Source organism: Mobula birostris, chromosome 11, assembly GCF_030028105.1.
Source record: "Mobula birostris isolate sMobBir1 chromosome 11, sMobBir1.hap1, whole genome shotgun sequence".
In the NCBI taxonomy this organism is placed as follows: Eukaryota; Metazoa; Chordata; class Chondrichthyes; order Myliobatiformes; family Myliobatidae; genus Mobula; species Mobula birostris.
In genome coordinates, this window is record NC_092380.1 from 67,875,915 (window position 1) to 67,888,550 (window position 12,636).

The 12,636-nt window shown below is 38.7% G+C and overlaps 1 protein-coding gene across 3 annotated transcripts in view; it reads left to right on the plus strand.

Moving 5' to 3' along the window:
• The window catches only part of eps8l2 (EPS8 signaling adaptor L2), a 203,880-nt gene that overhangs the window by 82,484 nt on the left and 108,760 nt on the right, over positions 1 to 12,636 (plus strand). For all 3 annotated transcript variants that reach the window (XM_072272430.1, XM_072272429.1, XM_072272432.1), the window contains exon 2: positions 4,951 to 4,997. In XM_072272430.1, the coding sequence (XP_072128531.1) occupies positions 4,955 to 4,997 (43 nt within the window). In that variant the 5' untranslated portion in view covers positions 4,951 to 4,954. The remainder of the gene's footprint in view (positions 1 to 4,950; positions 4,998 to 12,636) is intronic.

A 12,636-nucleotide genomic window follows, 5' to 3' on the forward strand; every position in this document is an offset into this window, starting at 1 on the left:
AGTAGAGAAGTTGCCTGGACCCAGGGTTCTGAAAGAGGTAGCTGGACAGATTATTGGGGAGGCATTAGTAGTAATCTTTCAAGGTCCACTAGTGATTGGCAACATATTAGAGTCCATTATTAAGGAGGAGGTATCGGGGTACTTGTACGCACATGATAAAATATGCCGAAGTCTGCACAGTTTTTTTAAGGGGAAATCTCGCCCAAACAAATCTGTCGAATTCTTTGAGGAAGTAACAGGCAGGATGGACAAAGGAGAGACAGTTGATGCTGTTTACTTGGAATTTCAGATGACCTTTGACACGGCGCTGCACCTGAGACTGTTAAAGTAGATAATAGCCCATGGTTTTATGGGAAAGATGCTATTGTAAACAGGAGTTTAGCTGACTGGATGAAGGCAAAGAGTGCAAATAAAGGGAGCCTTTTCTGGTTGGCTGCTGGTGCCTACTGGTGCTCTGCAGGGTTGGTGTTGGGTCTTTTACTTCTCACGTGACATGTTAATGATCCTGGTGATGGAGTAGATGGTTTTGTGGCCAAGTTTGCAGGAGAGGCAAGTAGTATTGAGGAAATAGTTTGCAGAAGGACTTAGACAGATTGGAAGAATTAGCAGAAAAGCAGCAGATGGAACACACTTTAGGGATGTGAATGACCATACACTTTAGTAGAAGGAATAAAGGCATAGACTATTTTCTAAATGAGTAGAAAATTCAGAAATCAGCATTTCAAAGGAACTTGAAGTTCCTAGTGCAGGATTCTCTAAAAGTTAACTCACAGGTTGAGACGATGATAAGGAATGCAAATGCAATGTTAGCAGTCATTTCAAGAGAACTAGAATATAAGAGCAAGGATGTAATACTGAGACTTTATAAGGCATTGGTTGGACTGCATTTAAAGATTGTGAGCAATTGTTGACTCCTTATCGAAGAAAGGATATGCTGGCATTGGAGAGTGTCCTGATGGGTTTATGAGAATAATCCCAGTACAAGAGGATTAAGCATTTGATGGCTCTGGACCTGTACTCGTTGGAGAATTATCTCATTGAAAGCTAACAAATATTGAAAGTCCTAGATGATACAACATACAGAAAATGTTTCCAATCATGGGAGGATCTAGGACAGGAAGGCACAGTCTCAAAATAGGAGGAATTTTCTTTAGCCAGATGAATCTGTTGGTGAATCTGTGGAATTCATTGCTATGGGCAACTGTGGTTATCAAGTCATTACCTATATTGAAAGTGGGTATTGATAGGTACCTAATTAGTAAGTGTGACAAAGTTATGGGGAGAAGACAGGTGAATAGTTTTGAGAGGGAAAATAAAGCAATCACAATCGAATGCTGGAGCAGGCTCAATGGGCCCAATACCTAATTCTGCTCCTACATCTTCGTACATACCCATAAAAGCTTTTTAACTTTACCTATAGTCCCTTCTTCATGTTTCTCACTAGTTTACTCATATTTTACTTTCCCTTCAGCTATTTCTTGGAACTTCTTTGCTGAGTTATAAAATGTTCCCAATCCACAAGTTCACTGTTATTTCTAGCAACTTTATTAGTCTCTTCTTTTGAATTAATTTGATTTTATTTTTTCAGTTATCCATGAATGATTTCTTCTGTCGGTTTTGTGCCTTAAAGGAATAAATTTATTTGCAAATCATTTCCTATTGTTTTAAGTGCTGTCCATAACCTGCCCACATATCTTTTAATATACAGGAGTTGTCTAATCCTATGTGTCCCTCACACTTCCAAAGTTTACTTAGTTTTAAGTTGTTTGGTGTTGAAAGTCCCTATTCTTGGATTGAACTAGAACATATTTCAAACTCAATGTAAAACTCTACCACATTCTGATTACTCTTCCCTGAAGTCCTCTTTACAAAAAGATTATTAATGAACCCTTTCTCCTTATACAAGACTAGATCTAATATAGACATTTTCTAATGTAGAAAGCCAACTTATTTACATTCCATGAATATTGACTTTCAGCTTATTGCCTCTAATTTAACTTGTCCAGTCTTTATGAAGATTACAGGCCTCCATATTTACTGTATTACCCTGTTAATAGTTTCTTGATTTATACCCAAAACTGCACACTATTTGGTATGTTCTATGTAATCCCCACTAAAGTCTCTTTTTTTTTAAGCTTCATCCCAGTTCTAGTTTTATGCCATGATCTGCTAAACCAAGATCCTTTGCCACAACTGAACAAATTTCTTCCATTAATAAAAGGACTACCTATATATTTTCCCTTTTTAGCCAATACATCCTGAATGACAAATAACCTTGAATATTTAGCTCCCAATTCTAGTTAACACAACAAGCACATTTTCTCATTGGCAATTAGATCATACCCATTTACTTTTATCTCTGTTATTTATATATCTGCTCTATGGTGAATGCTGCATGCATTGAGACACAGTACCTTTTAATCTTGCCCTTTTAACATATTTATTTACTTTGATTCTCTTTGCTGCTTGCAATTGCTCCCTCTGTTCATTTCCCTCACTGCTTTTCTTTCCTGCATTCCCTCGAAGATTCACACCCACATCTGCCAAACAAATCTAAACATCTCCAACCTCTCCAGCAACCCTACAGCCCTACCAAAATGTCCAGAGAGGATATTGGCTCTGGTCCCCCTGATGTGCAAGCTACCCAGTTCTTATAGACCCCGCAGCCCCACAAACTATACAATGTCTCAGTAATCTAAAGCACTCTGTCTTGCACCACCTCTGAAGCCACATGTTCATTTGCTCTGTTACTGTGAAATGCTGAGGTTTGTCATGAGGTTGTAGCCTTTGAGGTCCTGCTTCTAAATATCCTTTGCTGTATTTGTTACCAGGAAACACTGAGGTTTGTCATGAGGTTACAGTTTATGAATCTTCTCCAAATCTTTTTTTTTCCCATTTCCTAAGGTCTGATTACAAAATGTTATCCTTTTTTTACTACCACTGGTTCTTGTGCTTCATCACGTCTATAAATGATAAATACAGGGGAAAAATGTTGACAATACTCAAAATTAAGATGTAGAACAATAGATACAAACTATTAGTATTTACCCCCTTTCTTCTTCTGTATTTATACTCTGGCAGGTATGGAGTAATATCAGATAACTCTTGACTATTAAGCAAAACCCTATTGTGAAGGCTTGTAATTAGAGGCAACCTCTTGCAGTCTATTCCCTCCCATCATGAAGGTGTCATCTCAGCCCCCTCATGGTTCACATGTTCTGTCCCATTATTCTTTGTAGTATGCATGTTTCTACCACTGTACACAGCACACCATTGTCCAGGAAATGTGTTTATACAATATGAGAGAGATGTATATGGGTAAACACCTATAGTGTTTCTTCAACAGATAAATATCCCGTTAATTTTATTTTATCCATGTACTCAGAATAAATGCCTCTTTTATATTGTTGAATGAATATCTAAAGAAACAGCAGACTCAGTGGACAAAAGACTGGCAAATGGAATAGAATGTAGGGAAGTATGAGGCCATGAACATAGCTAAAGGAAATCAAAAGGCAGATCATCTAAATGAAGAGAGATAGAATGGAGAGGGATCGTGCGATCCAGTGAATTCATCACAAGCTGTCAAGCAAGTTCAACGGGTAGTTAGGAAGGCAAACAAACAGCATTTTGGCCTTCGTTGCAAAGGTGTTGGATATTAAAAATGGGGGGGGGGGTTGGTGAATTTATAGAACATAGAACAGTACAGCAAATTACAGGCCCTTCGGCCCACAAAGTTGTGCCGATCCTCAAACCCTGCCTCCCATATAACCCCACCACCACCTTAAATTCCTCCATATATCTGTCTAGCAGTCTCTTAAACTTCATGAGTGTATCTGCCTCCACCACTGACTCAGGCAGTGCATTCCACGCACCAACCACTCTCTGAGTAAAAAACTCTTCCTCTAATTTGTTGCATTCTACAGGATATTAGTGATATCTCCCCTGGAAAACTGCATATTTTTGGTTCACAATGCAAATAAAAGATGGAGTAATATTAGAGGCAATGCAAAGGTGATTCACCAGGCCAGTTCCTAGGATGAGAGAGAGCTCCTATCAAGAGAGGCGAAATAGCTTGGTTCTGTATTCAATAAGTTTCGGAGAATGATGGGTGATCATATTGTAAAATATAAGATCCTAATGGTGTTGACAGGATTAATGACAGGATATTTTTACTAACAGGTGAGTCTCAAACAAGGGGCATAGCTAAAGATGAAAGGCTGATTATTGAAACTGAGATAAGTAGAATTTCTTTGCCCAGGAGGGTAGTGAGTCTCTCAAAATCTCTGCCCTGGAAGGTACTGAAATTTGGATCATTAAAACCATTTAAACTGGAGATGGATTACTATTCAGTAGATCAAGGATGGAGAGTTATGAAAAAATGCACCAAAGATGAAGGTATTAAATGATGACGCAGACTTAAAAGGCCTCTCCCACCCTTATTTTCTTGTGTTGTTGCATCAGTTTCAGTAACAGGGCTGTGGTTACCTATAACAATATCTCTAGATAAGAAGCAGCAACTGTAACAAGTTGTAAATACAAATGGTACTGAAAGTGTGTAAGTCACTGGCCAGGAATGGCTTGAGTATTCAGACCAAGATTGCTACCTGCTAACCCGTGTGAGTAATGAGAGAGTAAAACATAATGCTGAACACCAGACTGACCACATGTGCCCTTTACAAAGTGTAGTTGGATATGATCTCCTTTCCAAGCTCAGGGTTGTTTGTGCAAAGCCTAGCACTCCGGCAACATTCGGCTAACCAAATATAGATTGGAAATTGAAGGTGGAGCCATCATTTGAGCACGTCACATGTTGCACACTGCATGTACCTTATTGAAATTGGCAGACGTACAGAGTCATATCCAACACTATTGTGCTCAATATCTTGAACAGAGATAGATGTTGAGGTAATGTTGCAAATGACCCTTTTTTTGTTATCTGTTTTGCAGCAGGATGTCGGCAGCTGAAGGCAGGTTGAGTGCAAAAGCTCTATATGGTGAGTTGCAATTCTCCTGAGAGAACTTTCTCTTCCGGTTGTACAGCTCTTTAAGATTTGTGCACCTTGTAATCCAGTCTTGTGATCATACTAAAGTTAAGTTGCACCACCCTTTTTACCTCTAATTCTCTTTCCTTCATTCCTCAGGGGGTAAGGACCTAAACCCTAGAATTCCCTTCCTGAACTTCTTTGTAATTCTATTCTTATCCATCCTCTTTTAATACAGTCCTGAAAATTTGGTTCTCTGGCCAAGCTTTTAATCATCTGCCCCAATATAATCTTTATGTGGTTTGTTTCAGTTTGTTTGATAGTATACTTGGGAAATATCATGGGACGCTTGTTAAAGATGACATAAAATCTCATTTGGTCACGTTATAGTACACCATGGCATTGTGCTCTATTTTCGTAATCAGGTCCATTGAAGGCCATACAACTCTATCACACCTGCACCTGCATGACACAAAGGATGAATCATATCAAGATGTGTTTCATTTTCATTTATACAAACTTCCATTCCTCATGCATAAAAAAAATTATATTATACTGCATTTGTTATTTAATGCAATTGTGCTCATTCAAATTTAAACATAGATTTGATTTAAGGGTTAATAATTAAACATAATTGCATTTAGTAACTGAATGACATATTAGCACAAAAACTAGCCTAGCAGTTCTAGAGTCCAAGATCTTAATACCATGACTGACATTCCTCAGTATTTAATTCAGAATTTAAAACAACGTAATATTTTGAAATATATTAATGTCACTTTTAAAACTGCAGGCAGAAAGATTATGCATTCCTTCTTGCAAACAAATTCAAACTGCCCTTTCTAATTTTATGACAGAGATTTAAATCTACTTGTAAGAATCTAAATTAAATAAATCTAGAACAGTCCTTCAGGGAGAGCAAAGCATGACATTTATTTTATAATGCAACAGTTAAGCAACAGCTTCAGTGAAAAGACAGACAAATGTTCAGCAGGTGTGAGATTTCCACCCAAAGCTCTATCCTTCTTTAGTTTGAGGAAGCTGTACACCTGATAACAGAATGATTGCATACAACAGATAACAGAGTTCTAGAACTTCCAACCTGACAGGGCTTGTTGCTATTACTAAATGACAAATGCTGCAAACATTTCCTGGCAACGAATATCAAATTTGTTATAAGGAAAACACTTGTTACAGTGGGTGATATTTTGAAAATGATAACCATGTAATTAAGGTTACTGAGGATCATTGTTTCCTGTAATCTGCTCTAGTTTTACAAGCATCACCAAACCTACCTCATGACCTACCACATTACTCAGTGTTGTACTTTGGAACAAAGTTCATGAATCAGAAATTAATTTACTTTTTGAGCTGATCTCAGCTCAATATGTAGTCAAGTCCTTTTGCTAGTCTCAGTTTTCCTAGCTTGCTAGCTCCAGTTCCATTTCAATGCCACTGTCTATCTCTGCCACAAGCAATGCACTACCTTCTTGCCTGGCAGCCAGACTCACCCCAAGAGTTAAAATATGCCTATTGGGCAGTCAGAAACATTGAATTTTCAACTGACCAACAAAAAAAGCATTTTTTAAATGTCTCAATATCTTTCTGTTATCAAGTACCATTGTTGGAATAACTGTGGGATTTGGAGCAACCAAATCACAGATTGTATTTTGGTGAACTACTTCCTTTAAGTTGGAATCAACCTGCCATCTCATTGGAGTTTAAATTCAAAAGCTGCGAAGTATTTTGTGTTCTGTTAAGTTTTGTTCTGAACAACAGGCATTGGCCTAGATCAAGGTTGCAGTCTGAAATGGTCCATTCGAGGAACAATATAGTGGATCATTATTATAGATCTGGGCGGATAAAGAAATATATATTTTACCGTGCAATACCGTTTGTTCGCTGTTTCATATGAATGAACTAATTGCTGTATCAAAGCCTGTACCCAGTAGATGTGAACATACAGTTTGACTTTGGACGAATTACATGGTGGCACGTACCAATCTTATGCAGCATAAGTTATCTGTAAGGAGCCCAGTATTATTATTTCAAAATGTTTGGCATACTGAATTCATTGAGGTGCAAATAATTGATGAGGAATGAGGGAAGATCTAAATATGCACGATGGCTGCACTTTGCCAACTCCACAATGAATAAATGTTTATAAATCTTTCAAAAGGAATTAAGTCTCAGGAAATGCTACTTCCTTGACTGATTAGATCTGGATCCAGAATATTTGGTGAGGCAGCTCAAGTTCTGAGACAAGAGAATGACGTTATAACCTCTGTTCAGTAGCCAGAGCTACTTATTGAACTTAAGCCCCTCTTATTGAACTTTGCATCAACTGGACACTTAGTACTAAACCTATATTAACATTTCTGCACTGCCCTGTAGCTGAAATACAGCCATTTCATAAATGGTGCTAAAATAATGTCAATAGTATTGTTCTGTTCTTGTTTCTGCCCATCATTGCTTGATAACTCTAGCAAAGTTACTATCAAAAGTCTGAGATTTTGAAGTATTCAGGAAGCAATAATCATCACTTTTGACTGGGGTTCCCAACTTTTTTTATACTATGGACCCTGCCATTAACCAAGGGTTCATAGACCCCAGGTTTGGAGTCCCTCCTTTGGACTGATGATGCATCTTTCAGAAAAGTGAAATTTCAGAAATTTCACACACAGACTCCACAATAGTTCCATTTGTCCATGGTTTATGCATAAACCAGATGTAACACAAAACCGGAGGAAGATGATTTCTGGAAGAAGATGGCACCAGCAAGAAACGTGACCAAAGGTGACTTCCTTCAGACAGTTCACAAAACTACTTCTTTCACTTCATTTACTTGAATTTTTTGTTCTTTCAAATGTGGTTGTGCTTCTGTTTGAGCCTGTGATCTACATTTTGTTGGTGTGTTTTAAGCAATCTGGTGCTTTGCTGTTTCCGAGAGAGTTTGGCGAAATTTCGAATGAAGAAGCCTGGCGATGGGGCACAACTCCATTTCTTGATGATCCTGCTAATTAAAGTGTCAAAGAAGATTGAAATCAATGAGGACAGGAGCAGAAGGCAGGTAGCTGTTCAGCACCATCGATCTGCGTGTGGGTGGTCTCTCGTTGTCCCTCTTACTGACTGCTCCCAGAGGAAGGTGCCTATGTACAAATGCTCTCTCTCCCTCTTGCACAAAGTTGGCAAAGGATAGTGCTGGAATCCATGGGCCTTGGGCAAGGTTTAATCAATACAGAATGGGGATTGGACACTGTCTCATCATGTTATAATGTGTTTCTGGTTTCTGGTCACTCCTTTTTTTGCTGCTGTTTTGTGTGTTTTGATCAGGGTGAACAAGTGCTGCAGCTGACAGGTAGTGAGAGAAGCAGCTCAAGATTGAACTGAACTGAGCTGAACTGAATATGCCTGGACTCTTTCAAAGTCTTTGTGATTTGGTGTTTTGTATTCTGAGTTCCTTGCTTATTTTTTGCCGTTTGCATGATTTGTTCTTTTTTTTGCGTGTAGGTGTTTGATGTTTTTCTTTAAACAGGTTCCATGGTTTTTCTTTGTTTCAAGGCTGTCTGTGGGAATTGAAGTCTCAAGACTGTACATGGCATACGTAATTTCATAATGAATGTACTTTGAATCATTGAAGTATATCACTGTGTTCTCCTCATTCAATACAATCCTACATTGAGAAACAGAAACTCCACTTTTCAGAATTCATTTATTTAGTAGATCAGACAACAGTTTTAATATCCGTTTCCATTTGTTGACATTTTCAATTAACCAATATCCATGGCCCACAGAGCAAACTAAAAGTTAAGTTTGATATTTGCACTATCTAACAGGTGACTTTCTCTCTTTAGGGTTGTCTTATTTGTCTTTTTTATTGACAGCAAAAATTCATCTGCAAGATCAATACATAGAGCCAGACAAAACGTGTTGTTTAGTGACATGTATTGTAGAAGGAATTGTTTGATCTCTGCAAATCAGGAGCAACACTTGATTGAATTACCCAAAGTCAAAAGTAGTAATTATTGAAGGTATTATTTTTAGAAAGCTATTTTAGTAAAGTTGTTCATTTCTGAAAAATAAAGGATTAAGGGATTTTGTATAAATACTTATCTAATATCACATGTCCCAGTTTCATTTTTTTTGACTTTCTTCCGGGTTTTCCCTTTTCATCATCTTCATATTTAATTGCCCCATCTTTGGCAGCTATGTCCTATATCCTGGAGCTCCTCTCTTAACATCTGCAATTTATCTTTCTTTCTTTAGCATCCTCTTTAAAATATGCCCCATATTCAATCTTTTAGCCATCCACCTTCTCATTACCCTGTGTTATTCATTGTTGAATATTAGTTGACAATGCTTGTTGAAGTGCTTGTGTTGAAGGCACCATTTAATATTGGTGTATTCAGAAGCGTTCTACGATTGATTTTAGATTGGTAACATGGCATAGATTAGAACATTTATGCAAGTATTTCTTCCCAGCTTGCATCATTTCAACTGATCAAAGTATTCTTCAGTGCTCTTCTATTTCAGTTACTTGTCCAAATTCCCTTAAAACGCAACCAATAAAGTTGCCTCAGAGACTCCACGTAGCAGTGAGGTCCACATATTTACCATTCAAATCAACATTTCTTGTTGGATTTAATCTGGGCCCTATTTTTTTTGACAGATTGTAAGACCTGTTTTTATGTTAAAATTGTATATAATTCCAATGGTACAATAATTAAAGTTTTCCCTTATTAATTAAACAATAGTGTGAGGTTTGTGACTATGTAATGTATGTTATAGGTTTTGTGCAATCTTTCTGTTCCAGATTACAAACATTCACAAGCCAGGCAAGGATGCATTCACTTTGCAAAGCCATGATCAGATTGGCAAGGAGAATGAGGGAAATGAGCAGAGGTGACACGAGGCAGCTAGAAGGGAATGGCTTAATGGGTAGAGGCAGGAGAGTAAAGTTGGCAATTGAAAGAGTTGGCCCTACTAAAGGAGCAATTCTTCTGCCCCGATCTTGGGGAGGAGATTTGTTGAAGAGACAACTGGAGAAACTGTGTTGGAGTGACACCCGACCTTCATTCTCTGGAGGAACCTAACTGTAGCCCTCCAAACAGGTGCTGAGATTTCTGATGATCTGCTGGAAGCTGCATAAATATCTTGCCACCAGTCATAACACAAAACCAGAGGAACGTGAAGCAAAGTGTGGTTTTCTGGCCAGGCCATCATCTTACTGTGATGCCAGTAACACAACCTCAGTCCCATCAGAGGGCTTGATGTACCTCTGTCATTTCCCTCCTCACCATGATTATATGGTCAGAGTGCAGAAATGAAAGCATTACAAACAAAATTCATAAATCCAACCATGTCATATTGTCTAGGAATTTCAAGTAATTACTTTTGTGCCCATCTTCCATATACCTTTGTCTGCTTTCCCCCCCACCCCAACCATAAGGTCATTTCCCCAAGAGGCAGGATGGCTGACAAAAGTTTGTTCTACCTGTTTCTTGTGGGTAGATACAGGATGGCTCGCTTCGGCAGAACATATACTAAAATTGGAACCTCTGCCTTTGAAGATGGATCCCAGCAGGTCTAGCGCTAGAAGCCCTGGCTTCAGACTTGCCAGCTACAGGCAATGGGGAGAGCCAATCTCCTTCCAGTCAGAACAGAGATAGGGTTCCGGATACTCATTTTTCATCCAACCAGCCTGTACTTCCACCACATTATTCTTCAAAACTTCTGAACCCACTACCAGCCTCATCTTCCCTTTCTCTTTCCACTGGGATCACTCTCCCCATGACTCTCTGGTTCACTCATATCACACACCTATCCCTCCTCCATTCCTGTAACTGTTGGGGGGTGTAGGACAGAACTAGTTCTTGTACCTCCAGAATCCCAAACATCCAGTCCAGATGAGACAGACATTCACTCACATGTGCTGCCTCCAGTATGGTTGTATCTATACAAATATGTAACAAATAAATAAAGGCAAGCAGTTGGAGGTGAAGTTAACTTGTAAATTTAACGTTGCAGAGAGAGCAACAAATCAGTGCGCATGGGTAAGTTATCAGCCAATAGTTAATGCTAGGGAAAGTTGTTGTGCTAAAAGAAAAAGATTTGCACACTACAAATGTTGTTATTGTATCCAGTGCTCTCGAGGTGGCCTCCTCTACATCCGTGAGGCCAAGTGCAACTGTTTTGCCAAGCAACTGTGCTCTGTCTGCCATGACCTTCAGAAACTACGGGTTACCAATTATTTTAATTCTCCTCCCCATTCCCATCCCAATACGACTGGGTTCAGCTTCCTATACTGCCACAGTGAGATTAAACACAAACTAGGGGGACAATATATCTTATCCTTCTTGGTTAACCTACACCTCCAAGGCATGAACATTGAATTCTCCAATTTCAGTTCAACTGTTCCTTTTTGTCCCTATTCTATCTCCTTCTGATCTACCCAGTTCCTCCTACACTCACTCAAGTCCCTCATTACCCTATTTCCTTCTCCCTTCCACTCACTTCATCTGCCCTTTGTCTACACACTCCATTCATTGGGTCCTCTTCCTCACTTCCAATCTGCCTGCCCTACTTCCTTTACTTGGTCAATGCTCCACCTTCCACATGTATCAAAGCCCATTATCTTCAGTGCTCCATCACCTCCACTATCACTTCTTAGCCCTTGTCACTATTTCCACTCTTCCATCCTGCATCTCCCAGTCACCCTTCCTCACTTGAATCCACTTGTCAACCACCAGCTCTTGTTCCACTCCTTCCCTTCTTCAAACTTGCTATCAACTCTCTATCCTTCAGTCCAGATGAAGTGCCTTGACCTAAAGTACCAACTGTTCATCTTCCTCCGCAAACCTCTGAGTTGCTCCAGCTTCTTGTTTGCTGTGTTCCAGATTCCAGTATCTGCAGTCTCTTGTGTCTCCTTCCCCACTCTGCATTGGCTAAAACCATCAAAAGAATCCATGCATGTTTAATGAGTCTTCTCATTTGCCTGTGATGCTGAAAGTTTGATAAAATTTTAATAGCCACGGGTTAATGTTCTGAAAATTCATGCAACTGCATTTGCCAGTGATAACGAAGTCTGAAGAAACATGGCCTCTTTCACGTGAGCTCTTCTTTCCCATAAGGAGTAACTTAATTTGGGAACAGCTTCCTTCCAACTGTGATAAGACTGCTGAACGGATCCTGACCTAGATCTGGGCCGTACCTTCCAAATATCCGGACCTGCCTCTCAGTTTTTTTGCACTACCTTGCTCGCCATTTTACTATTTTCTATTTATGATTTATAATATAGATTTTTAATATTTACTATCAATTTGTAATCCAGCGAGTGGGAAGCACAGAATCAAATATCGCTGTGATGATTGTATGTTCTAGTATCAATTGTTTGGCGACAATAAAGTATAAAGTATTATAGTGTTGATGATTCACTTAAAATTGAAAGCTAGTTTTCATAATTTCAAAGTGGAAGACTTAAATTATTAAAATTCTAATTGCATTTTTCGTAATTTGGAACGTAACTTGACAGAATCTTGTCAGTCACAAGAATTTGTTTAAACTCATTGTTTTATCCACCTTGCAAATTCCAATTTATGTTTTGATTTTTAATAAGGTTGGGATAAAAGAATATTCTTCAATTAGCCAATTG